General features: G+C 35.4%; 1 protein-coding gene across 1 annotated transcript in view; it reads left to right on the forward strand.

Annotated features, from left to right (window-relative positions):
• The window catches only part of CFAP47 (cilia and flagella associated protein 47), a 486,133-nt gene that overhangs the window by 262,213 nt on the left and 196,999 nt on the right, over positions 1 to 26,921 (forward strand). The window contains 3 exon segments of the mRNA XM_061178124.1: positions 7,869 to 7,980; positions 8,732 to 8,958; positions 14,651 to 14,825. Coding sequence (XP_061034107.1) covers positions 7,869 to 7,980; positions 8,732 to 8,958; positions 14,651 to 14,825 — 514 coding nt within the window.

A 26,921-nucleotide genomic window follows, 5' to 3' on the forward strand; every position in this document is an offset into this window, starting at 1 on the left:
CTGTCAAGGTAAAAACCTTAAATTATATTATGCTAAAATCTTTGTATAATTTAACATTTAGGCAAACTAACTTCAGTTTTATGAAAGTTATTTTTATAGCTGGAGGGACAGAGTATTATTTGCGGGTGGTTTATTTTCCATGATTTTTAACAGCAAACCACATTTCATTTGCCCTTTGATTTTTTGTTCGATTTGTTACAACTGCATTTTTTTTTCTATTGGTAACTACACTCCTTCCCACATGCCATACCCCTGATTTTTTCCCTGGGAAACATAGAGAAGATGAAATCCCGTCTGTCTCATAAACACTTTGAAACATTTATTAACCACAGGATGCCTGCTGGCAATATGGGGGCAGGTTAGGTGAACTTTGAAGTTTTCACCAATGTGGTAAATGTTCTCAAAGATATGCATAGCTTGAGCCCCTCCACACTGCAAGGCCTTCTCCTGCTTCACCTACCTTCCTTACCCCTGTTACTGTGAAACCATCAGCATACAATAAGCACTGCAGCCTTTTTCAAGAAAAATATGAGAAGAAAATCTGAAAATGAGAATTTTGTACCCAATGGTAGTTATTTATTTTGGGGGGTCTCCTCTGGGCTCCTTCTCAATGATACAACCAATTAGTCTGTAAAGATTCTGCATACCTCTGGGGTACCAGTATGTTAGCTCTAGGGGACTGCACTTCAAATGACATGTAAAATATGAGGAAACAGTAATTCCTATTTTCCCAAATCCATGTTAACTTTATGGACCCTCTCATCCTTTTGTTTTTATTGAGATATAATTGACAGATAACATTGTATAATTTTGAGGTGTGCACCATGTTGGTTTGATACATTTCTATATGGCAATATGATTACCACAGTCACGTTAGCTAATGCCTTTATCACATCACACAATTATTGTTTCTTTTTCGTGTTGAGAACAATTAAGATCTAGTGTCTTAGCAACTTTGAAGTTTATAAAATACTATTTTTGACTATAATTACTGTGCTATGCATTAGACCTCCAGAACTTATTTATCTGATAGTTGGAAGTTTGGAACCCTCTCCTTCTTGAAGGAAACTGTAGAATATGGAGTATGGCTTATTGTAAGTTTTAAAATTTGACACCCTCAAGCTATATTCTCAGTAATTTCGTTTTATCATTCAGTTCACTCCTCCCAACACAGTTTAATTCACCAACTGTATAAAGCCAATTTTCTAGGTATGGAGAGAGTGAACACACAGAAAAGGCAGGAACACTGAACTCAAGGGACTTACATTCCAGTGGAGAAAACAAACTTGCACAAGGCTGGCCCAGTTCACACAGAAACTTTGTGTTAATTTGAAGTAGCTGCTCCCTCCAGGTTTACAAATAATGCTTGCTGAACATATGGCACATTCATAAGAATTAGAAAAATGCACTCCTTCCTTCGATGGATGCAGCCTTATGCTGGGATGACCTTGCCCTCAACAAGATGCCCCTTGCAAGACATACTCTTTTCTTGTGTGCGTGGTGTCCTGGAACATGTCCACTCATTTCTATAACATAGATTGTGACCATTTCTAGAATAGAGGGAAGAATGCATAGCAGAGGCAGGGATAATTGATTAATAGAGGTGTTTGGTTAAGAAGGATGAGTAGAAATTTGCCAATAAACAGAGTTTGGGGAGAGAAGTGTGCTCAGGAGAAGATTCTAAGAACGTTAGGTAAAAGAACTAAGCGTGACATTTCATGAATACTTGAATTGCCACTTTTGAGAATGGAATGTTGGAAATGACAGAAAATGGGTTGGATGGGTAAGTCAGACTGATAATGAGGAGGGCAGTGAATTTTAAGTTGAATAACTTAATTTATTAATATTATTATTATTATTGAAAGCGGGAACCCAATAGAAGGTATTGAGCATAGGCGTGATCTGATTTCATTTTGTTTTAGAAAGCATCTCTGGAGCCAAAACAGAGAGTAGATTAAGAGTTGGAGACAGAAACTGGAGACCGAGAGACTGGCTAGGAGACTCTTGCAGTCTATTACACTACTCCACACACCTCCATTTTCTACTGCCCTCTGCTTTTCACTTACTAGCAGTCAGATAGAAGGATGTGAGAAGCAATGGGGAAAGAAGAGGTGATGATGTCGGATTTGGGGGAAAGAAGAAGGGGACAAGAGAGAACTGTGAAGAACATTGTTATAAAGATCAATCTTAATGGCAGTTTCAGTGATGTTCACACTTGAAGAGAAAGCAAATTTTCATTTATCAATACTTGCAGAGCAAATTGGTGGCAAAAAATTTGAATAGAAACTTCTGAAAAATATGGTGATAAAGGCAAAGAGAGATTGTTAATCTCATTGCCACAGTAGCTTCTAGAGTCTAGGCCCAGCTTCCTGTTTATTTGAGAGAGGTTTTCCTACAATATGCTATGTGTTTTTATTAAACAATCAGTTTGTATTTTATGCCATTTAAATATATGTTGCCTTCTCAAAATGTCTGTGGAATAATCTCTCAGGCATGCAATTAACAATGTGTTAAAACTGTGTTAAAAAAGTTGAAATTTTTAGTGCAGGCATATAAATCTTTTCATATGCCTTCTTCTCACCCTCACTGAATCTCCTAGCTCAATCATTCTATGAAAAGTAGTATTTTAAAAGAACAGCAATTATTCTTACTGATCAGTTTCATTTTATAATTATTACAAAGTCAAGTAAATAGTCACGTACAATGATTAATGATCTCTCTCTAGTGTATGAAATGTAACAGTTTAGAATTTTAGCTTAGGTCTCACTTGCCTGTTTAGTCATCAAAATAATATAATATTGTTCAGCCAATTCAAATACACAAATTATAAAACCTAGCAAGATCTAGTTCCAATATAAGAGAGTAAGTAAAATTTAAGACCTATGAAACAACATGGGGACTCGATTTTCTGTCTAGAAATGCTTTTTTTTTTTTTTTTTTTAAAGATTGAGGCTATTTGTATCTGGAGGGCATCCATAACTTGGCCAAGGTTACCCAGCTAATTAGTGGCAGAGCTGGGATTAAAACTTTCCTGCCAATTTAGTGTTTGTGTTCTTCCTTTCTGGGTCATTAACAGCTGGTCTTCTTGTAAAGTTGCATGAACTGTATTGTTTGAGGACTGCATTTAACTAGATACACAGGAAGAACAAAATATCTTTTGTGAGGGTTTCTTACAGTTGACAATGGGCATTGGCATCTTTCTGGAAAATATAAATTCAAGTAAACATGCCGACTGGAAAATATGAAATTAAGAGCAGAAAGGAAATTTAATAGGTGACTATTAGAATAGCTCACATTGACAAGTACCTATTATGCGTCAGATAATAGGTACTGACGCATACTGTCAGTATCCTTGTCACTGCCTCTACACTTGAAATGAAAAGTGCATCTCCACTTTAAAAGAGTTCTTTATTGCATTTGTATTCTTCCCTGGTCTGATTTTATTTCAAGAAAAGTGGAGGGAAATAATTAAATGATACTACAAATGACTTCTCTAAATAATTTGCTGGAACAGGCATTATTTTCAATTAAATTGTTTCTTTTTAATAAAAAAGAACTTTGAAAGTGAACAAGTTAGACAAAATACTTTTTTGAGAAACGATAACATATTGTCTGTTTAAGATGTAGAGTTGAATTGAATGGAGTCTTAGTAACTGATATTTCAAGTGGCTAATCAATGGCTAGGAAGCTGTTTATAATTTACATTTTAGAAAAATATTCTGGAAAATAACAGTTTACTCCTTTTGTATTAAATTCTGTGAGTTGGTATTCATTTTCATGGCGTAGACAAGCTATATAGATCTGGTTTCATTCAGGTACACATTAAAAGAATGCAATTATTATAACTCTATACTCACCAAGTCTAATTTCTTATGAAGACTATGTCGACACAAATCATCAATTAACAATCTATAGTAGGAATAGAAAAGAGTTTTATTTGAGCTAAACTGAGGACTGTGGCCTGGGACACAGATTCAAGAGGCACTTGAATTGTGTTCTCCCAGACTACAAAATGTGGGAGGCTAATATAGGCAAAAATCAAAAAGTTACATAAGCTGTTTGTCAAGAATTAGGATTGGAGCTGGCAAGAAGTAAGGATCTTGTTAAGCAAGGATTGGTTTGGAGTCTGAAGTGTTTTCACAGTTACAAGAGGAGACCTTGAGACCATAAGGTTGCAGCTGGCAGCTGCTAGCAGGTATTGTTTTGAGAATGGCTAGTGGTGTCCTTAAGTTTGAAACAGTTCAGAAAAGTCAAGTTCTCAGTGATGCAGGAATGTGTCTGAAACTACATCCGCAATAGCCACCCGCATCCATTTTGAATGCCTGAACCACAATTACTCCAATGATTTTTATTCTTTTCTTTAATGGTTAAGGCAGATGTAAAATTCATGTTTCACAGGCCATAAGACAGGCTATTCTAGTTAGCATAAAGTTTGAGCCAAATCATATATAAGCCAGAATGATTTCCCCATACCTCAACATGTGAAAATTTCTTCTATCAACTACACTTTGGGTAAAACAACTGATTTTTAGATAAAAATAAACATGAGAAAAAAATTAAAAGTAAAATATTAACATGTTGTTTTCTCCAGTCTCTGGTGAACTGATACATTTGCACTCCAATTATCATTGAAAAAAAATTTTTTTGGCCACACTGTGCAGCTTGCGGGATCTAAAAATTTTATAACGTTAGTATCGATCACTCGGTTGTATGTAGTAAAACACACACATACACAGTAAACACATTTCAGATTGCTAGCTTGCATTTATGTTTGAAAAGTACATGGCTGCTTAGTAAAAATTACTCTATGAAAATCATATATAATATACTATTTATTACCAGGAGTGCACAGATTTAAATGCTAAGCAATTTAAAACATTCAAAGTTTTCCATATTCCATTTTTCAGCAGGAATTAAAGATAATTGTGGATTGTAATTAATAAAATTGTATTGAACATTATCATGAAAGTAGAAGACAAAATTCATTTTATTATAAACAAATCTCATTTGGGGAGGGATAATGAAGCTGTAAATAAATTGCCCTCACAATCAGAAATTGTTCATTCTTATATTGTTTCCAGATTTTTACTTCACTTGTTATCAAAGATATTTACAATATTTTGGTATATTTTTATTATGTGATCAGTTTACTTTTATATCATTTATGTGTGTATTGCTTGTTCAAAGATATCTTTGGAATACTCTCAGACATACAGTTGAGATTATTTTAAGACTGTGGAACAGTTCAAACTAGTTACAATCCCAGCTTCGAAGTTAGGTTTCCTTTTGCTTGCCTGGTAGTTAGTTGCATGCCTGTCGCAAGCCCATTCTGGTACAAGATTATCCATTGTGTGGCTTAAACCTAAATTTGTCAGTCCATGTTTTCACTCATCCCCTCAAATCTTGGCTCCACCCCAGATCTTTTTTTTGGTTTTTTCTTAATTTAATTTTTATTTTAAACCCTCAGGTGATTGACATGCACGTGAAATTTGGGAAGCCTGCTCTCACTCCATTTAAATGGATCTCTTAAGTGCCTGGTACGTGCCAGGCAAAGGGTTAGAGATTATTCTAAAGATGTGTTTGAACAAGCAACGTATATGTAAATGATATAAAAGTAAATTAATCACATAATAAAAATATACCAAAAAATTGTAATATCTTAGATAACAAGTGGAATGGCAACAATTGTTGCATTACCTCCTGTAGTCCTCACCACATCTTAACTATCCTTCTACTTCTTAAAATATCAGCATTAAAAAAAAGGCTTTCAGACAGAGAAAGACAAATACTGTATGATATCACTTATATGTGGAATCTAAAAAATACAACAAATGAATGAATATAACAAAAAGAAACAGACTCACAGATACAAAGAGCAAACTAGTGGTTACCAGTGGGAAGAGGGAAGGGGAAGGGGCAATATAGGGGTAGGCGATTAAGAGGCACAAACTACTATGTATAAAATAAATAAGCTGCAAGGATATATTGTACTACACAAGGAATAGAGCCAGTATTTTATAATAATTATAAATGGAGTATAACCTTTAAAAATTGTGAATCACTGTGTTGTACACCTGAAACTTATATTAATATTGTAAATCAAATATACCTCAATTTAAAACAAGAAAAAGAAACAAAGAAAAGACTGTATTATGGAAAATATAAAATACACAGAATTGTAGAAATAAAACTGTAGTAAATCACCCCCTGTATCCTTTGCTCAGTTTCAGCAGTGCATTGCCAAGCAAGTTTCATGAAGCAAATCCCAGTCATCACATCATTTTATCCACAAATAATTCAGGAAGTGTCTCTACAACAAAAAGACTCTGGGTTTGTTTTTTCTTTTGTTTTGTTTTTTTGACATAACCATGATACCATTACTACTAAAAATATCGTAATTTTTTTTAATAGCATCAAAAATCAAGGCATTCTTCTTATTTCCCTGACTGTCTCATTATTGTTTTTATGTTTGTTTGTTTGTTTTTATCATTTCAAGTTTCTTTGTTTGAAATACAGGGGAGGAAAAATAATCTTCCCTCTACTCCTCTGAGTTCTTCTTGACTAAGACCCCTGTAATAAAAGACAGATTAACAAGAGAAAAACAGAAGTGTATTAACATGTATACCTCATATATACATGGGAGATACCCAAGGAAAAAGGAGTTAATTCCTTGAGGTGGCTTAGAATTCAGGCTTAAATACCATCTTAATAAGGAAAGGGGAGGGGGGGATGTCAGCCACTTAGAGGAGAGTAAATGATTTTTAGGAAAAATGAATAGGCCCTTAGAAGAGTAGATAAAAGATATGATAGTTTGTGACAACGTTTGGTTGTGGTGTCAACTTCTAGTCTCTTCTTGTGACAAGAGTCAATCTTCCCTAGTTGATGAAACTCTCAGGAAGGGGATTTACGACGATCGAGTTCCTTTTGGAGGATCTGTCTTAGGCAGATAAGGGAAGTTCAGAGAAAGCTCTCCCTGTTTTTCAGGTGCCTACAGCTCAAAAGAATCAATATACCAAAGCAGCATATTTTGTTGTGGCACATCCTGAACTCCTACAGTCATGTTTTGGGATAGCATAGTCTGCTACACTGAAGAATCAAGATCTAGATGATATTTATCCATTGTGATTGTATATGTCTTTTGAGACTTTCTCCCTCTCCTTTTTCATTTAATCTCTGGGTTCCTAACATAAAAGTGTTGTTCATCCCATTTTATAGAGGAAGAAACTGGAACTCAGAGATTCAGTAAACTTGCCTGAGGCTTATTAGTAGGTAGTAAATGCCAGTGCCAGAATTAAAACCAGGCTTGTCCACCTCTGTTGGTCTTTCCCTATATCATGTTGTTGCCCTTGCATTGTTCCCACTTTGATTTTCATGTTCTCTGTTTAGTCTTTTCTACTTCTTGCCTAATCACTTATTCTGAAAGATCTTCAGACCCTCACATGCACATTTTGAAACCCCCCACTTTAAAATATAGAATCTTAGGGACTCAGACACCCTGCAAAAATGATGTCACTCCCTTCCAACAATAAATCACAGAATGAAGGAAAAAATTTTCTCATTTGCTTGAATTCATTTGTTTTAAGCTAACAGTCTTCCAAGGATATTTGTACCTATAACGATCAACTGCTGTCAGTGCCGCCCTGAGACCTTCTCAATCCATCTCTGTTCTGGTTGCATGCAAAGTTCCCTCATACTATGGTAGGGCTGTATTTAATCCTTACCTTTCTCCACCTATTTAGGGCCTATGTTGCTTAGTAATGCACGATACATGTTTTTATAGTACAAAGATTTTTCTCATAGGTGAAAGATTTATCCTAATTTTTTTCTGAGCTTTTAAAATTTAATATTATTGTGTGGTTGTGTTTTAGATTGGAGAATTAATATATGTTTTGGAAGGAAGAGGTATGATCCCCTTGCCTTCCAGATTCTTTCCAATGGATTCTTCAACTCCGCTTGACCACAGCAGTTCTCCAGAAGAAGGTAGAGTATCCGTGCATTTTATTTCATTTCTAATGTTGAAGGATGGTACCATTCCTCATATAGTCACCTAAGCACCCTCACAGCACATTTTTCCAATATATAATTACATTTCTGAAGGCTCCCTTTTAACTTTATTATGTCAGCATACATGGAATAGAGTACCATTTTAACAATTAAGAAAATGTCGATGGTGATTCTTTTTTAAATCTTTATTTTTTTTTAGTCTTCAGGTAAATATTATAATTTGGCATTCAAAAGATTTACTCTGCAAAATTTTCCATTTTCCAAGTAACTTGGAAATAACTACAATGTCAAATTCTATATACTGTAATATAACCTGTACTTCTACCCAGTGTTCTAGTTTAAAGTGTAAGGTTATTACTGAAAGAAAATGGCAGTTCCTGCCCGTCCTTGAGAGATGTCCTTCTTTACATTTCTTTCTGTTCCTCCTACCTTCTAATCTCTGATAGGAGCACCATGGCCACTGAATTTTTTAGCAAGTTGATGATGTTTCTATGAAAGAACCACTTCACTAGGACTCTTTGTAGAGAAAAATATCTTTAATTCCTGAAGACTTACTCTTGAATTACTGAATTAGGACTACTAAAAATGTGTTGCCTATTTCTTTCTACTCTGGTTAATAAAGGCCATAACTGCAGTGTTATATTTCAGACCTCCCAAGTCCATCCTGGATAACAACGTCAAGGGCGTAACTGATCATTGCAATCATGAATGTTTTTGCTTCCCCCAGTGCTTAATAAGGAAGATCCAGTTCTGTATTTGAAATGTAAGCTCTGTCAAATCCTGGATGTGGACCTTAAATTGCCACTGGCTAATGAAGCCAAGGAGAAGGCCTTGGCTTTTGCAGCACAGCAACAGATGTCGAAGATTGAGTATGAGAGAAGGTTGATCACGTGCATTCTGGAGAGCAGTAGCGTCCACGTGGCCATCGCCCTCCTGGGGCTGACCAAGATCAAGGTGGGAATGGAGGACAGAGGATGTGCTGAAATTAGTCTCTCTTTAAAAATGTACATGTTTTTAAATATAAAAATGATGAAAGCTGCTTTTCCTCAGAAAGACAGCTCAGTAGCTTTTTTCTTTTTTACCTCATTAAATAATAAATCTGAACCAAATTGTTCTACTAGGTAATTTTAGGCATTACAGTATGGTTGATATTCCACAGTAGTTCTCAATTCTGGCTCTGCATTGGGATGCCCTGGAGAACTGATCCCAGTGCCCAGGCCCCACCAGAACAATTCAGTATCAATCTCTGGAAGGGGGTGAGTGGGGACATATTCTAAAAGTTGTCCAGGATATTCTGTTGTTCATCCAGACAGGATCATTTCTGGGGTCAGATTACCAGGCTGAGAATCCAGACTCTGACACTGTCCAGCTGTGTGACTGTGAGCTGGTAACTTAAAACTCCTCCAGCCTTGATTTTTACATTTGTAATAAGGAGATAATGGTCATTAATGAAAACTAAGTGAGATAATTATGTAAAATGCTTAGCGCAGTACCTAGTATATAATTAGTGCTCTCTAGATGTATGGCGTTGTTGTTGTTGTTACTATTACTGTAGACTCTATTATTACAGCTTGAACTCATGATTGAAATAAGGTACAGTCGAGTCGCCACAGAGCCACGAAAGCGATTCTTCTAAAACGTAAACCTGCACACTTTGCTCCTTTGCTCCCCTGGCTTTTCCAGCTTGTGTCAGAATGAAAACCACCATCTTTACGGTGGTCTTCATGACCCTCCTGGTCAGGCCCATCCCCTTCCCTGACCTCAGCGTCTCCGCTGGAGCCCATTCACTCCTGTCCCTCCATGTGCACAGGCCTCCTTGCTGTTCTTCCAGCACCCGAGGAAGGCCTGCTCCCTGTGGCCTGTGCACATCTGTCCTTTGTTGCTTTTCCCTGGATGTGAGAGGCTGCGTCCCTCAGTTACTTCAGGTCTGCTGGAATGCTACCGCTGAGCTTCTGCTTTACCAGTTTGCATTTTTAAAAGAATCCCTTACTTCCACCAGCCACTCTCCAAACCCTAAACTTCTTTCCGTTTTCTCTGTAGGTAGCATTTACCATCTGAGAGTAGTATATTTATGTGTTTACTCTTTATCTCCAGCAAGGGAATTTGTGGGAAGATATTTGTTTAGTTAACTCTCATATCACCAGTGCCTAGAAAAGTGTGCACTGTACCAAAGGTAGTCACTAAATCTTTGTTCACTGAAGGAATAAATAGTAATTTTTAGAATCCTGCTCGTTTAATGTTAGTCTTGATTTACATAGGTTACAACGAAACCCTTGGCATTGTAGGGGTGATTTCTTTTTTTATTTGTCAGAATGCTAGAATGAATATAGTCTAAGCACCAATTTCTAACAATTTGTGGTGATATTTTATGGATGACCTGGATTTTTAAGTTCTGATAAGGTCAAAAATATCAAGGCCCAAGGCTCTGATATCCTCCAGACTGACCTGTACACACTGTGCATCTAAGAAGCCAATGGCTCTCTCTTCAGCTCATACCAAAATGCTTACTTCTACTACAGAGCAGTGCATTTGGGAAGGTTTATGTTCAACTTTCAGTGCACTATTACAATAAAAATGTTCAATAGGTGGCTTTTTTCAAAATTTATGCCTATTATAGTGCTCTCTCTCTCTCTTTCTCTCTCTCTTTTCTTTTAAATTGTCTTCATTCTTACCTCTTGTCCAAAATTTTATTTAAATGAAAAAATGCTTGAGGGAGATGGATTTTGTCTATGGATCCCTTTTCTATTATTATGCATGTATATAGTTTCTATCTTTCTCCCTCTTCTTTAACTTTCTCCCTGGAACCCAGCACACTTTTTGTTTCTTATTGCATTTACCAAATTATGGTTTGTATATGATTTTTTTTTTATTTACCTATTTTCCCCATCAGATTGTGAATTCCTAGAAATCTAAAAACTTTTGTCATGTGTTTTTTTGTCTATCCCTCAATGTCTTGTGCATGAGAAGTGCTGTCATTGTTTAATTGGATTGAACATGTACCTGACAAACAAATGGTACTTTAAACCTGTAGTCTTCGTTGTATAGGCTGATGTCAATCCAGGTTGCCTCATAGCCTGATTTTTCACAAAGTCATCTTGCTGTTTACTTATCCTTATTTCCCTCCCACCTTTGCAGGATGGGTATATGTATGTCTCCACTTCTCCAAAATAGTTGGCGGAAATAGTAGTAATTATTATTATTTATGATTAAATCTTCTTTAAAATTTAAATGTTTTAAGTAGTCTGTAAATTTAAAATGAAAAGTTTTTTTTCACTTGAAGATTACAGTTTTCTTTGAAGTCTACAAATATCATGATTTTTTTTTTTATTTCAGCAAAAACTATCTAAATGCAAAAAATAACTACAGAAGGGTTGACTATGCCAGTTTAAGAAAATCAGCTACACCAAATCAGAACGTATAGGCACATCTTATTCTGCTGATACACATGTAGTCATAGAGTTTTCTTTTCAAGTGCAATTATCACTGCACTGTTGAAATATAATAATGTTAATACATCAGAACAGTAAACAGGATTGATTTTATAAGTGCTCTCTCTTTGTATAATATTTGACACCTTTTTTTCCCCAAATACTTTCATGTGCACTTTTCAAATTATTTCCATGACCCCATGGAGGAGTGGAGAGAAGATAGGATTACACTTGTAATACAAAACAAGTGGAATGACTGAGGCGTAGAAAGATCTAAGTTGCCCTCACTGACAGGGCAGAGATTACAGCCTAGATCAGGGTAGAGACATTATTGTATTTTAAAGCTGGAAAATAAATAACGCTGAACACTCAGAGACACATAGTACAACCTCTTACTTTTACAGACCTGTAAGCCAAGACCCCAAAATAGTAAGATAGTAGCCCAAGGTGACACCACTGATTTGTGACAGATTAGAAATGGGCCTCGGTTTTTACCTCCCAGAGTCCATTACTCTTTTCCTTGCCCTGCATAGCCTCCAGATCATATGTTCATTTCTTAGTTTACTGCCATGAAATTGTATAATGGAATAAATGAAAGTCTAGAATTCTCTGTTAAAGCATAAAATAACTATATAACAAAATCTAAAATTATCCTTGAAATAAATCTGTTTAGAACAAAATCTAATTGAATAAATGTAATTACTTTTCTACCAAGGAAAAGTAACATGCCTAATTTTTTATTATACAGCCATGTGCAATTTGAATTGTTGAAATATTTATAAGGTAATAGCATTATGATGTATCTACTTTATATACTGTGATAGACAGGATCTTTTGTCAGGAGCATGAATATCTGGCACTTAACACTTAGCACTCAGGTATTGAATTCATATTCTCCTGGCCATTAATAAACTAACTCTAGTGATATACTCATTGGTAGTAGGAAGATTCAGAGCTTGCAAGGGAGTTTCCTTATGTTTTCTATTAACTTCCTCAATTTTATGTTTTAAAAGCCATGCTTTGTACTCTGGGATAAATGGTGAGGAAACTCATTGAAATTTTGAAATTTGACATTTTTAAAAAGGAAATCTGAAAGATCCCCTTGGTGAGGATTCGGTAGGGTAGAGAAAAGGTTTTTGTATTTGTATAATTTAAGTGCACTTCAAATCGTGAAGTAAGTACCTGTCGATACTGTCAAAGATAAACAAAGCCAGACACTAGTTAAAACAAGCATAGACTTTATTCAGTAACTGTTGCATCAGGGAGGAGGATCCAGCATGAGCTGAACTCAGGGGAGAGAATGAGCTGAGGCCTGAGAAGTGTCAGGGAAGTGAAGTTTACAAGAAGCAGGAGGGAGTTGGTCACAGCAATCTGGACTTGTTAATTGACGCTTATAAAGAGAAACAAACTTCTGGAATCTTTATGACAGAAGGGAGATAGTGATGCAAGTTAGAACTAAGTACCCACCTGGCTGGGAGCATTATTTTCTTGAATTTTTGCATTTCAAAGGGAGGGCTCTGAGGTCCTTGAGAAGACAGTTCTGGGTGGTAGATTTACATCTCAAAAGGAGAGAGAAGGGATTTATAATTGCAAGCTTTCTAAAGTAACTGCTCTAGGAGGGGTTCAGGAGCTTATCTACCTATCACCAGATTTTGACTGGAACAAACAGTAAATTATCCTAGCAGCATTGAACTTTCCCAGATATGGACCTTAAGGGGGACTGGAGTCATCCTAGGGATATGGCCTTGAGCTGTTAGAAAGATTGCTAGTGCTTGTTCAAGTCTCTTGGTGTGTGTGTGTAAGGGAAAGGGGTGGACAAAATCATTTGTGCTGAGAATCTGCATTTTTTATAGGCTAAAGTTGAGGCCTGGTTGAGAAGATGGCTTGGAGGAGCCTGACTAGAGTTTGATCAAGAAGAGAGTGTGTATCTGTACATATTATTTTGAATGACTTGCAGATATAGAAGGCAGATGATCCACTTTGGGGTAAAGAACTAGTTGCTGATATGAATAGATAATTTGTTCATGATAACTAGCAAAATAAACCAAGCCAAAACAGTGGTAAATGTAAATGAATTAATTTACCTTTCTGAGTTTACATGATTTTAATTGCCAAAATAAAGTAGGTGGAAAATGTGACTTTGTGAGGAAAAAAAAAAAAAAAAACTTGTGGATTTTATAGATAATGAACTAGCAAATGAGATAATTGCCAGAGGAACTAAAGCTTATTTTTGCTGAGTAATGATATCATGGTCACAATCGTGATGATGACAAGGACAACAATGGTGATGATAATGACAGCCAACATTTATTGAATTCTTAAAATATGCTCCAAGGACCTGGCATTTGTTTATACTTTAAATATACCTGGGATAGGCAATGTGTACTATTATTGCCCATGTTTCACAAATGAAGACTTTGTGGCTTTGGTTAATAACCTGGCCAGGCTTGTTTGGAATTGGGGTATAAATTCAGGCAGTCTGGCTTCAAGAAGACTTGGTCTAACCCTTAGGCTCTACTACGTGTTTAGCAGTAGAAGGTCCAGATAAAACTAAACAATTGCCTACTTCCGTGCTCTGCATTGCTTGGTTCATACTTAGGGAGCTGGGTTTATCTTCCGGGTCCCATTTTAGGAATGACAGTATTGAACTAGATTGTGTCTAGAGAAGCATATGTATGGGGGTAAGTTGTATAAGTAAAGGTTGAATGGACTAAAAATATCAGACCTATTTGAAAGGGATGTTTGGAGGTTTGTGGAGGGGTAGGACCTAGTTTTATAGATACATATTTTTTTCCCCAAAATTGTCATTAGTAAAAGAGAGGGGACTAACTGTACTACTGATAAGAACTAGAGCTGATGGGAAGCTGTTAAGGAACACCAGGTTCGACTCATGGAAGGAAGTGCTTTCTCAGTGCTGTTCACTAGTGGAATGACTTCCTGAGACAATGAATTCCTCAACACTGAAAGGATTAGAGCAGGTGACATTGAGCATCTCTCAATAAAGGATGACTCTTTTGAGTCTATGAAACATGTCAGTGTTGTCTTCTACCAATTAAACAATAGTATGTCTAAAGAAATGAACAAATTCAATCCCTTGAGGGATTTTTTTTCCCCCAAATATGGAGTCTAAATACATAATGCTCTCTTTTTTGTTTGTTTGTTTTGGAGGCAACGGGTAAGAGGATTACAGTCCAATTTTAGTTTCTATTTATTTGCAGATTTGTATGCTCTTTAATATCTCAAAGTTGAAGAAGCCAAAGTCCATTTTATACAAAACAGAGCTGAGCCTTCCAGAACATTTTGATATCCCCAAGACAATCTGCATTCCTCGGATTCTGGAAACTCAAGCTAAATTGACTCAATATCAAGGAACTAAATCTGCAGAAAAAACAGGTAACCAATAACGTGTAGACTGCAGTATCTAGCACTGTCTCAGGTACCTGCAATACTAAAATACAAAGAAGAGATTGTTAACTAATAGGATGTTCATAATATAATTGGAGAGATAGTCCAGCTACATAAATACCAATTGTTGAATGATACTTTACATTATAAATAACCAATATACTACATCATAGTAATTTAAATTTTGTACTGAATTTGGGTGCCAAATACTGGTACTGAAATTTACTGAAATTTGCCAACCTGTCTTTGTTAAAGAGTGGTTATCTGATTAAGACAATAAGTGCTCTTTGAAGAAGGTGAGCTCTTGCTTTCACAGTGAACTTGGTTACAGAAGTTGCACTGGAGTTGAGGCTTAGGCTGGCTCTGAAGGATAGGAGGGATATTGATGGCAAGAACATATCAGAGGAGAAAAATGCCATTTATGAGTAATTTGTCTTTCATCTGGACAAGGGCCTTTTTTAGTTGAGTACCTACTTTTGGTCTCCTTTATTCTGTGTATTTGTAATCAGGCAAGACTAAGCCATTTAACAGAATACTAACATATTTATATTATTAAATACAGTGATAAGATGTAAAAACTGTGACAAAAAAGTATTCAAAAATTTTTTTCTTTTTCTTTTTTAATTGGAGTATAGTTGATTTACAATGCTGTGTTACTGCTATACAGCAAAGTGATTGTGTGTGTGTGTGTGTGTGTATATATATATATATACACACACATATATATACACATTCTTATTTTTTTAATATTCTTTTATATTCTTTTCCATTATGGTTTTTCATAGGATATTGAATATAGTTCCCTGTGCTATACAGTAGGACCATGTTCTTTACCCATTCTATATATAAAAGCTTACATCTGCTAACCCCAACCTCCCATTCCATTCCTCCCCCATCCCCCTCCCTGTTGGTAACCACCAGTCTGTTCTCTGTCTGTGATTCTGTTTCTGTTTCATAGATAGGTTCATGTGTGTCATATTTTAGATTCCACAAATAAGTGATATCGTATGGTATTTGTCTTTCTCTTTCTGACTTACTTCACTTAGTATGATAATCTCTAGTTGCATCCATGTTGCTGCAAATGGCATTATTTCATTCTTTCTTATGACTGAGCAGCATTCCATTGTATATATGTTGCACATCTTTATCCATTCATCTGTCGATGGACATTTAGGTTGTTTCCATGTCTTGGCTATTGTGAATAATGCTGCTCTGAACATTGGGTGCGTGTATCTTTTTGAATTATACTTTTGTCTGGATATATGCCCAGGAGTGGGATCACTGGATCATATGGTAATTCTATTTTTAGTTTTCTGAGGAACCTCCATAATGTTTTCCACAGTGGCTGCACCAACTTACATTCCCACCAACAGTGTAAGAGGGTTCCCTTTGGTCCACATCCTCTCCAGCATTTGTTATTTGTAGACTTTTTAATGATGACCATTCTGACTGGTATGAGGTGGTACCTCATTGTAGTTTTGTTTTGCATTTCTCTAATAATTAGCGATGTTGAGCATCTTTTCATGTGCCTGTTGGCCATCTGTATGTCTTCTTTGGAGAAATGTCTATTTAGGTCTTCTTCCCATTTTTGGATAGGGTTGTTTGTTTTTTGGTTGTTGAGTTGTGTGTGCTATTTGTATATTTTGGAAATTAAGCCCTTGTCTGTCACATCATTTGCAGATATTTTCTCCCATTCTGTAGGTTGTCTTTTCATTTTGTGTATGGTTTCCTTTGATGTGCAAAAGCTTGTAAGTTTGATTAGGTCTCATTTGTTTATTTTTGTTTTTATTTCTATTGCCTTGGGAGACTGACCTAAGAAAACATTGGTATGATTTATGTCAGAGAATATTTTGCCTATGTTCTCTTCTAGGAGTTTTATGGTGTCATGTCTTATATTTAGGTCTTTAAACCATTTTGAGTATTTTCATGTATGGTAAGAAGGTGTGTTCTAACTTCATTGATTCACATGTGGCTGTCCAACTTTCCCAACAGCACTTGCTGGAAAGACTGTCTTTTCCCCATTGTATATTCTTGCCTCCTTTGTCGAAGATTAATTGACCGTAGGTGTGTGGGTTTATTTCTGGGTTCTCTATTCTGTTCCATTGGTCTGTAATGTCTGTTTTTGTGCCAATGCCATGCTGTTTTGATTACCGTAGCTTTGTAGTATTGTCTGAAGTCTGGGAGGGTTATGCCTCCTGCTTTGTTCTTTTTCTTCAGGATTGCTTTGGTGATTCTGGGTCATTTATGGTTCCATATGAATTTTAGGATTATTTGTTCTAGTTCTGTGAAAAATGTCATGGGTAATTTGATAGGGATCACATTAAATCTGTAGATTGCTTTGGGCAGTATGGCCATTTTTACAATATTAATTCTTCCAATTCAAGAGCATGAGATACCTTTCCATTTTTTTGAGTCGTCTTCAATTTCCTTTATTAATGTTTTACAGTTCTCAGCATATAAGTCTTTCACCTCCTTGGTCAGGTTTATTCCTAAGTATTTTATTTTGGGGGGTGCAATTTTAAAAGGTATTGTTTTTTTTACATTCCCTTTCTGATATTTCATTGTTGGTTTACACCAACAATGCAACCAATTTCTGTATGTTAATGTTGTATCCTGCTGCCTTGCTGAATTTGTTTATCAGTTCTAGTAGTTTTTTTGTGTGGGATCTTCAGGGTTTTCTATATATAGTATCATATCATCTGTATATAATGACAGTTTTACCTTTTCCCTTCCAATTTGGATACCTTTCATTTTTTTTTTCTTTTCTGATTGCTGTGGCTAGGACTTCCAATACTATATGAATAGAAGAGGTGAGAGTGGGCATCCTTTCTTGTTCCAGATTTTAGCAAGAAGGCTTTCAGCTTTTCACCATTGTGTATTATATTGGCTGTGGGTTTGTCATAAATAGCTTTTATTATATTGAGACATGTTCCCTCTATACCTACTTTGGTAAGAGTTTTTATCATGAATGGATGTTGAATTTTGTCAAATGCTTTTTCCGCACCTATTGAGAGGATCATGTGGTTTTTGTCTTTTTCTTTTGTTAATGTGATGTATTACATTGATTGGTTTGCATAATGTTGAACCATCCTTGTGAACTTGGGATGAATCCCATTTAGTCATGGTGTATGATCTTTTTTATGTCTTGTTGGATTTGGTTTGCTAATATTTTGTTGAGAATTTTCACATCTATGTTCATCAAAGGTATTGGCCTGTAATTTTCTTTTTTGGTGGTGTCTTTGACTGGTTTTGGTATCAGGGTGATGGTGGTTTCATAGAATGTCTTTGGGAGTATTTCCTCCTCTTCAGTTTTTTGGAAGAGTTTGAGAAGGATTGATAATTCTTTGTGTGTTTGATATAATTTGCCTGTGAAGCCATCTGGTCCTAGACTTTTGTTTGTAGGAAGTTTTTTTTTTAATTAATTAATTTATTTATTTATTTTTATTTTTTTTGGCTGTGTTGGGTCTTCGTTTCTGTGCGAGGGCTTTCTCTAGTTGTGGCAAACGGGGGCCACTCTTCATCGCGGTGCGCGGGCCTCTCACTATCGTGGCCTCTCTTGTTGTGGAGCACAGGCTCCAGACGCACAGGCTCAGCAGTTGTGGCTCACGGGCCTAGTTGCTCCGCGGCATGTGGGATCTTCCCAGACCAGGGCTCGAACCCGTGTCCCCTGCATTGGCAGGCAGACTCTCAACCACTGCGCCACCAGGGAAGCCCAGGGAGTTTTTTAATTATAGATTCTATTTCACTTTTAGTGATCAGTCTGTTCAAATGATCTATTTCTTCTTGATTCAACTTTGGTAGGCTAAAGTATTCAAAAGTAATTTACGTTTTTCTTTCACTTTTTTCCTAGTTGGTGGATAATAGTAGGAATAGAATTTCTTTATTAGGGCTTTTTATTTGTTATCTTCCTATGGCTTTGTGTTAACTATACAATTTTTCTAAATCTGAAAAGGTGATTGCAAATAATAAGGTACAGGGTAATCTGTTCACTTTGCCTTCCTAGGAGATCTGAGAACCCAGATTCAAATGCCAAGTGGCCAAGCAGGTAACAAGGATTTATGAATTGGGTCTGGTCTACCGCAATAGGGATTATGGGGCCTATGACAAACTGAAGAGTAGATGCCCTGTCTACACATTCAAATTCCAAAAATAAAAATAAAAATAAAAATAAAATCCTGAGCTAGACAAACAAGTGTGAGGTCATGTTTGACCGACCAGCTGTCAGTTTGAGACCTTTCAGGTTAAGTTGTTGTCTGTTTTTTTTAATCTTTATTACCTCCAGCTTTTCTATGTGCTATTAAATTTTTAAATGAAGAATTTATTTTCATAACATTTTAATCCCTTTTGAGATAACTGGATAAAGCTGTGTGCATTATAAACCTGGCTAGGATTGTCCGTTCAGGCCATTCATTTATTCAGCTGTTCATTCAACAACACTGTTGTGCATTAATTCCTTTGGGCAAAATGATGAAAATTGCCATATTCATCCCTTTGAAGGACTAATAGATAAGTAGCTCTTGTAATACAAAGGGATAAGTATTGATAGAGGCACTTATATAGAGTATGTTTACTAATAAAACTAACATTAATACAGTTGATTATAGAGGGTAATTCAAATTTAAAAGAATTTTCATTTTGAGAGAACAAATAACTAAGGATACATAGCATAGGCTTGCCATGAAACTCACAGTATAGTCTTACAAATGAAGACTGTGGCATATTAAGATGCTGTTTAATTATAAATAAGTATGAAGTGATTTATATTTGAAAGTCTTTCACTCAGATATTTTTCTAAGACTAATATGTGTCTTTCATATCAACTGTTAACTATCCATTTTAGTAAGAAAATTATTGTGAAAATTAAGAAAAAATAGAACTGCACACAATTTTAAAGGATTATCATAAAACTTTTACAATGTAATTAGCCAGTCATGGTTCATGTCTAACTTAATTGTTTATGCAGTTGAGTTTATAGAGGAAGCTTTAAGCCCAAGTTTCTGTTTTCATTTCCTTCAGCATACATTTAAATAAAGTAAGTTTACATAAACAGAATATTCTAACTCAGGATAGTAGCAGGTCAAATAAAATACATACCCTTAGCAATGTACATTCTATTGTGAAGCAGTGGACTTGATTAATGAAAAGGAAAAGAATGTAAGCATTTTTACTTTAATAAATAACCTTCTATTAGAATTTGAAGCAAAGAATATTAGATTTAAGGGTTTAAAAAACTTATTTTTATGGTATAAACTAATTTGAAGAGAACAAACCAGCAAATTCCTAGCAATAAATATAGTAATGTAAAAGCAAATTTTTTTTTATGGGTGGCTTAGAGAAAGAAAGAAATAACAAGTGTTTATGTGGAGAAGTGGAGGTAACTCAGTCTTCCTGCTAATTTCAGGAAATGGGTGGAAGTAGAGTCATATAATCTCTTGAAGTTCTAAACTCATTAAAAAGAGCTAGTTTTGATGTATTAAAAAATGGCTGACTTCGGCCCTCTCATATTAATGTTGCCTATCAGTCTTTACCTTTTTGAAATTCGTAAATAAAATTCCACATTTCTGATTACATAGCTGTTACCAAAATTATTAAAAATAATCTACTTAAATCTGTATTTATTTCAGCCCCATCATTTAGAAAAATATTATTTTTTCCACTCTACCATTTAACATTATAATGCTTTCATCAGAAGGAAATGAAGCTGTAAAGAAAGTGCATGTGCACATAGTAGGTGCACCAATCTCTGTAGATGTGACAGATATACATATATGACAACAGTTTCCCATAGAAAGGATACATCACTTGTCCGACTTCACAGATCTCAGAGATCCTGTGACTCCTTTATGATAGTGGACTGGGGTAGGTCTAACGTTTGTTGAGCACCGACAATGCGCAAAGCACTGCAAGGGTTGGTTTGTGTACATTTTCTTTCTTTTTTTTTCCTCCAATTTATTTATTTTTTAAAATAAATTTATTTATTTATTTATTTTGGGCTGCATTGGGTCTTCGTTGCTGTGCACGGGCTTTCTCTAGTTGTGGCGAGCAGGGGGGCTACTCTTCGTTTGCGGTGTGTGGGCTTCTCACTGCAGTGGCTTCTCTTGTTGCGGAGCATGGATTCTGGGTGTGCGGGCTTCAGTAGTTGTGGCACGCGGGCTCAGTACTTGTGGCTCGCAGGCTCTAGAGCGTAGGCTCAGTAGTTGTGGCTCACGGGCTTAGTTGCTCCGCAGCACATGGGATCTTCCTGGACCAGGGCTCGAACCCATGTCCCCTGCAGTGGCAGGCAATTTCCTAACCACTGCGCCACCAGGGAAGTCCTGTGTACATTTATTCATTTAATTCTCCTGATAGATATTTCTGTCTCAGACCCTATTTAGGCATTAACTTCTATTTGCTAATCTGTGTACTCTTGCATTTCTCACAGCAATCTTTCCAAAGTGTTATTAGTCTTTTCAAACATCCTCTTCACTCCAGTCTTTTCCCCATCTCCAACCTCCACTGGACAATGACTGCATCTACTCTCTCATGGAGGAATAGGGGCTTCATGAACATATACTCTTCCTTAACCCCCTTATTGCTTTCACCCCAGTCTCTGAAAAATAGGAATCTACTCTATCAACCTTCCAATGTGTATCTTTTATCTTATCTCAGAACCTGTTCTTGGGCTCTTCTCCATCATTTATCACAGCTTTGTCTTCTCTGAGAACAGTTCCTTCACTTTTGGCTCCCAAGTGTTGTCAAACTTCAAAAACTAAAGAAACTCCTACCTTTCCCTTGGCAAACATATTTCTCAGTAGAGGGATCTGCATTTGCATTTTCTATTCATGCATGACGTTCTCAACTTCTCAAGTCTGGCTTGTGCTACGGCTGTAGCAAAACAGCTAGTTGTTTTCAGTGGACCATTCTCAGTCTACATCTTACTGGATCTCTATAGCATTTAACCTGGATGATTAAGCATCTACTCTTAGAATTCTAGGCATTTGAGATCAAGGCTTTATCCTTGTTTCCTGCATTTCTTCTCCATCCCCTTGACAAGATTTCTTCTTAGTCTCTTTGTGAGTTCTTCCATTTACCCCATCAATATGGGAATCTTCAAGGTTCTTCTTGCCCTAATGGGGCTATTATTACTTTTTACCCACCCCCTGGGGGATTTTGTACACTCCCATAGTTACAACTACCATTTACATCACCAATATTTATCTCTATTCCTAACCTTTTCCTTCTGTTTCCAACTTATATATTCAGAGGCAGACTAGTCATGCCTACCTAGATATATATGCAAATAGATTTACAAGTAGATAGATAGATAGATAGACAGATAGAAAGATATAGAGATATATCCCTCTAACTCAAAATGAATGCATTATTATTCTCCATTTATTTGTTCCTCACTACATAATCTTTATAATTTCAGATGGTGGGACTTGACCTGTCTCTTACATTAGAAATCTAGGCACACTACTTGAAGCTTTTTTCTTCTGAGCCCATACCTGAAATTCATCTTGTAGTCCTAAATTTTCTGTAGTTTATTTCCTTTTCTTTTTCTCTACTCCCACTGTTATGATTCAGGTGTTCATCATCACTTCACAAAATGAGAAAATAATCACATCTCTCTCTTCTCTCTTTGGTGCAAATTTAAGGAGATAACATTATGTCAAGAATTAAATGCCTTATAGTATACCTAATAAATGTTGGCTATTAATAATATTCTAATCCCATCACCCTTTTTACACTTCACCTCTAGACACAAGAATTATTAACTCTGACTGTGAAATATTACTGAAACATTTAGTGATTTTAGGTACAGACTTACTCTGATTCTAAAGGAGCATAAACTTTATGAGTCTTCACTTTTTCAACCCCCCTTTCTAGACCCTATACCTACTTTTATATTTGTAATTTTACATTCTTTCTCTTGAAGAAGGCCCCCTAAATTGTGAAAGCCTCAGGCTGCAGAAAATCTGGACTTTTCCCTGGTTGTAGATATTGACTTAAAATATCATCTACTTGTGGTTCTGAGGATGTTGAAATGTATGAACAGGATGAGTTCTATGGACCTTAAATAGGTATAGGTAAGCAAGAAAACTCCGGTGGATCCAGGAGCGCTTATCTAAGTCACCTCCCCAATGTCGAAGGTCCTATGTGTTCTGTGCCACCCATGAAAACTCTGTTCAAGGGCACTCAAACAAAATGCTCTGGGCTGATTTTGCTGATCAACTTAAACAGAGCTCAAACCCTTATTCCTAAAGATTATCACTTCAGTTTCTAGCACTTTGTGCTATTGACCCAGTTTCTCCTTCTCTCCCAAGGGATACATGGCAGACATATTGGAAATGCATATTGTAGGAACAGTGTTTTCCTTCTTTCCTTCCCCCATCTAATTCCAGTTTTCCTAATTTTCTAATATTTACTAATAATTAGCAGTCAAATAGGTGACAAATATCCACTAAATCCTTCCATGACAATGATCATGTAAAGTGATCATAAACGTGTAGTAAACATTTGCTAGTAATAACTAACACTGTAGGTAGTTCTACCCATTTTACAAAGATTAAATGCATTATTGTAATGCCTAAATTATCCTTCAGTATGAAAAAGACTGTAAAATTGTTGCAATAAAATGAACCTAAATTCCTGCTTAAAATTTATTAAATATTCTTTGAAAAATAAACCCTACATCTGCATTATATCAAATAACTGCAAGTGTATTTCAAATAGAATAAAAAATAAATTTCATTTAACAGAGTATCATTTAAAATGTTAGTTTTAGTGATTAAACTTAATTGAAACAATCTACTATATTGTCAGCATTGCCAGTGGTCACCTAATTTCAAAAGTGTGCTTTAATTAATTTTCATCAACATATCTTGAGTTAAACTTGTATTATTATTATATTACATTTGGTTTTGGCAAAAGCTGTTTTCAAATTTGCAAAGGCTTTTTGAAATAAAATTACTTTAATTCACTTAGAAATATAATTCAAATCCTCTGCATTTTCCACATAGGATCACAATTGTAAGCCATCAAGTTCGATTACAGTGTATAAAAGAATGGGAATAGATTTTGGAAGGAAATTTGTAATCCATATACTACATCGAAATCTCTCAAGAAAGGCAAGGGACACACAGCTCTGTTATTAGTCTTTAAATTTATATTTCATTACGAATCTAATAGGTTCTGTTATAGTCTAGCTTCTGAGAATACTTGCAAGTATAGTCATATAAGTTAATACCTGTCACTTGAATTTACGTCAAGTGAAAACTAAAAGGATATTCACCTATATTAATTCTCAAAACTTTATTCTCCTATTTATTTAGGTATTCCATTTCTAACAGCTTTATTGAGATACTATTCACATACCGTGCAATTTACCAACTTAAAGTATATAATTCAGTGGTTTTTAGTATATTCATAGATACATGTTACCATTACCACATTCAATTTTAGAACATTTATATGACCTCAAAAAGAAATACAGTAACCTTTAGCTATCAACCTCTTATCATTCATCCCTCCCTCTAGCCCTAAGCAATCGTTAATTTACTTTATCTATATATAGATTTGGTATTCTGGAGATTTCATATAAACGGCATCATATAATATGAGGTATTTTTGTGACTGGCTTCTTTCACTTAGCATAATGTTTCTATAGTTCGTTCATGTTTTATCATGTATCAGAACTTCATTCCTTTTAATGGCCAAACAATATTTCATTGTATGACTATACCATATTTTGTTTATCCATTCGTCATTTGACGGACATTTGGGTTGTTTCTACCTTTTAGTTACCATGAATAATGTTGCCATAAACATTAGTGTACACGTTTTTGTGTGCAAATGTTTTCATTTCTCTTGGGTGTAATACATATACATACACACACACACATACACACACACATATGCACACATTCATAGCTGGGAGTAGAGTTGTTGAATCATATGGTAACTCTATGTTTAAACATCTGAGGAACTGCCAGACTGTTTTCCAAAGTGGCAGTTCCATTTTACGTTACACCAGCAGTGTATGAGGGTTCAAATATCTCCACATCAACAGTAACACTTACTATCGTCTGACTTTTTTATTGTTGCAATCCTTGTGGGTGGAAATGATATCTCATGTGATTTTGATTTGCATTTCCTTGGTGTCTAATGATGTTGACCATCTTTCCATGTGCTTATTAGCCACTTATATATTTTATTTGTACAAATGTCTAGTCAGATCCTTTGCCTATCTTTTAAGTTGAGTTGCCGTTTTATTATTGAGTTGCAAATGTTCCACGTATTCTAAATACAATACCTTATCAGACATATGATTTTCAAATATTTTATCCCATTCTATTGGTTGTCTTTTCATTCTCTTGATAGTATTCTCCGAAGCAAAAAGTTTTTAATTTTGATGAAGTCCAGTTTATCTTGTTTAGTTATTCCTATTGTTCTTGCTTTTGACGTCATATCTAAGAATCCACTGCCAAATTCGAGTTCATGAAGATTTAGTCCTCTGTTGCTTCTAAGAATTTTACAGCTTTAGTTCTTGATTTAGTTCTTTGATCCACTTTCGTTAATATTTGTATCTTGTTTGAGGTAATGTCTAACTTCATTCTTTTGCATGTGGCTATCCAGTGGGCTTGTCACCATTTGTTGAAAACACTGTTCTTTTGGCATTAAATGATCTTGGCACCCTTGTTGAAAATCAACCGTTTATTCCTGAATTCTGTTTTATCCCATAGATCTGTAGGTCTATCTTTATGCCAGTACCACACTTTTCTTAATACTATTGCTTTGTAGTAAATTTTGAAATCAGAAACTGTGAGTCCTGCTGCATTGTTCTTTTTGAACCTTATTGTTTTGGCTGTTCTGGGATCCTCACATTTCCATATGGATTTTAGAATCAGCTTGTCAGTTTCTACAAACAAGCTGCTGGCATTCTGATAGGTACTGCATTGAATTTGTAGATCAATTTTGGAAGGAGTGTCATCTTAATATTGTCTTCTGATGCATGACCATGCAATATCTTTCCATTTCTTTAGGTACTCCTTAGTTTTTTTGTAGTTTTAAGAGTGGAAATTTTGTATCTCTTTTGTTAAATATCTTCCTAAGTATTTAATTCCTTTTGATAACATTGTAAATAGAATTGTTTTCTTAATTTCATTTTTGGATTATTCATTGCAAATGTATAGAAATACAGTTGATTTTTATATATTGAAATTATATCATGTGACCTTGTTTACCTGATTTTTGATTCTAATATGTTTTACTGGATTCCTGAGGATTTTCTATATACAAGATAATGTCATATGCATATAGAGATGGTCTTACATCTCCCCTTCTAAAATGAATTCTTTTAATTTCCTTGCCTAATTGATCTGGTTAATATGTCCAGTATGTTAAATGTAAGTGATAAGAGGGGACATCCTTGTCTTCTTTCTGAGCTTAGGAAGAAAGAATCCAGTCTTTAAATTCTCATGATAGCTGTAGGTTTTTCATAGAGGCCCTTTATGAGACAGAGGAAGTTTCCATCTATTCCTAGTTTGTGTCATTTAAGTTATCTAATTTTTGGCATACAATTGTTTATAGCATTCTCTTACATTCCATTTTTTTCTGTAAAACAGAAGTAATGCCCCCACTTTCATTTCTGATTCTAATAATTTGAATATTTTCTCTTTTTTCCTTGGTCCATTTAGCTAAAGGTTTGTCAATTTTGTTTATCTTTTCAAAGAACTAGCTTATAGTTTCAGTGATTTTTCTCTATTGTTTTATCTTCTCTATTTCATTAATTTCTCCTTTAATCTTTATTATTTTTTTTCATTCTACTTTTTTAAAGCTTAGGTTGTTCTTCCTTTGCCAGTATCTTAAGGTGGAGGGTTAGGCTTAGATTTTAGATCTTTCTTCTTTTTGTAATAGTCATTTACAGCTGTAAATTTCCCTGAAGCACTGCTTTAGCTGAATCCCATAAGTTTTTGTATGTTCTATCTCCATTTTCATTAATTTTAAAATATTTTCTAATTTCCCCGGTTTCTTCTTGACCCATTGATTAAGAGTGTATTAAGAATAATAATAGAGGGACTTCCCTGGTGGCGCAGTGGTTAA

The sequence above is a fragment of the Eubalaena glacialis genome, chromosome X (genome assembly GCF_028564815.1).
Source record: "Eubalaena glacialis isolate mEubGla1 chromosome X, mEubGla1.1.hap2.+ XY, whole genome shotgun sequence".
In the NCBI taxonomy this organism is placed as follows: domain Eukaryota; kingdom Metazoa; phylum Chordata; class Mammalia; order Artiodactyla; family Balaenidae; genus Eubalaena; species Eubalaena glacialis.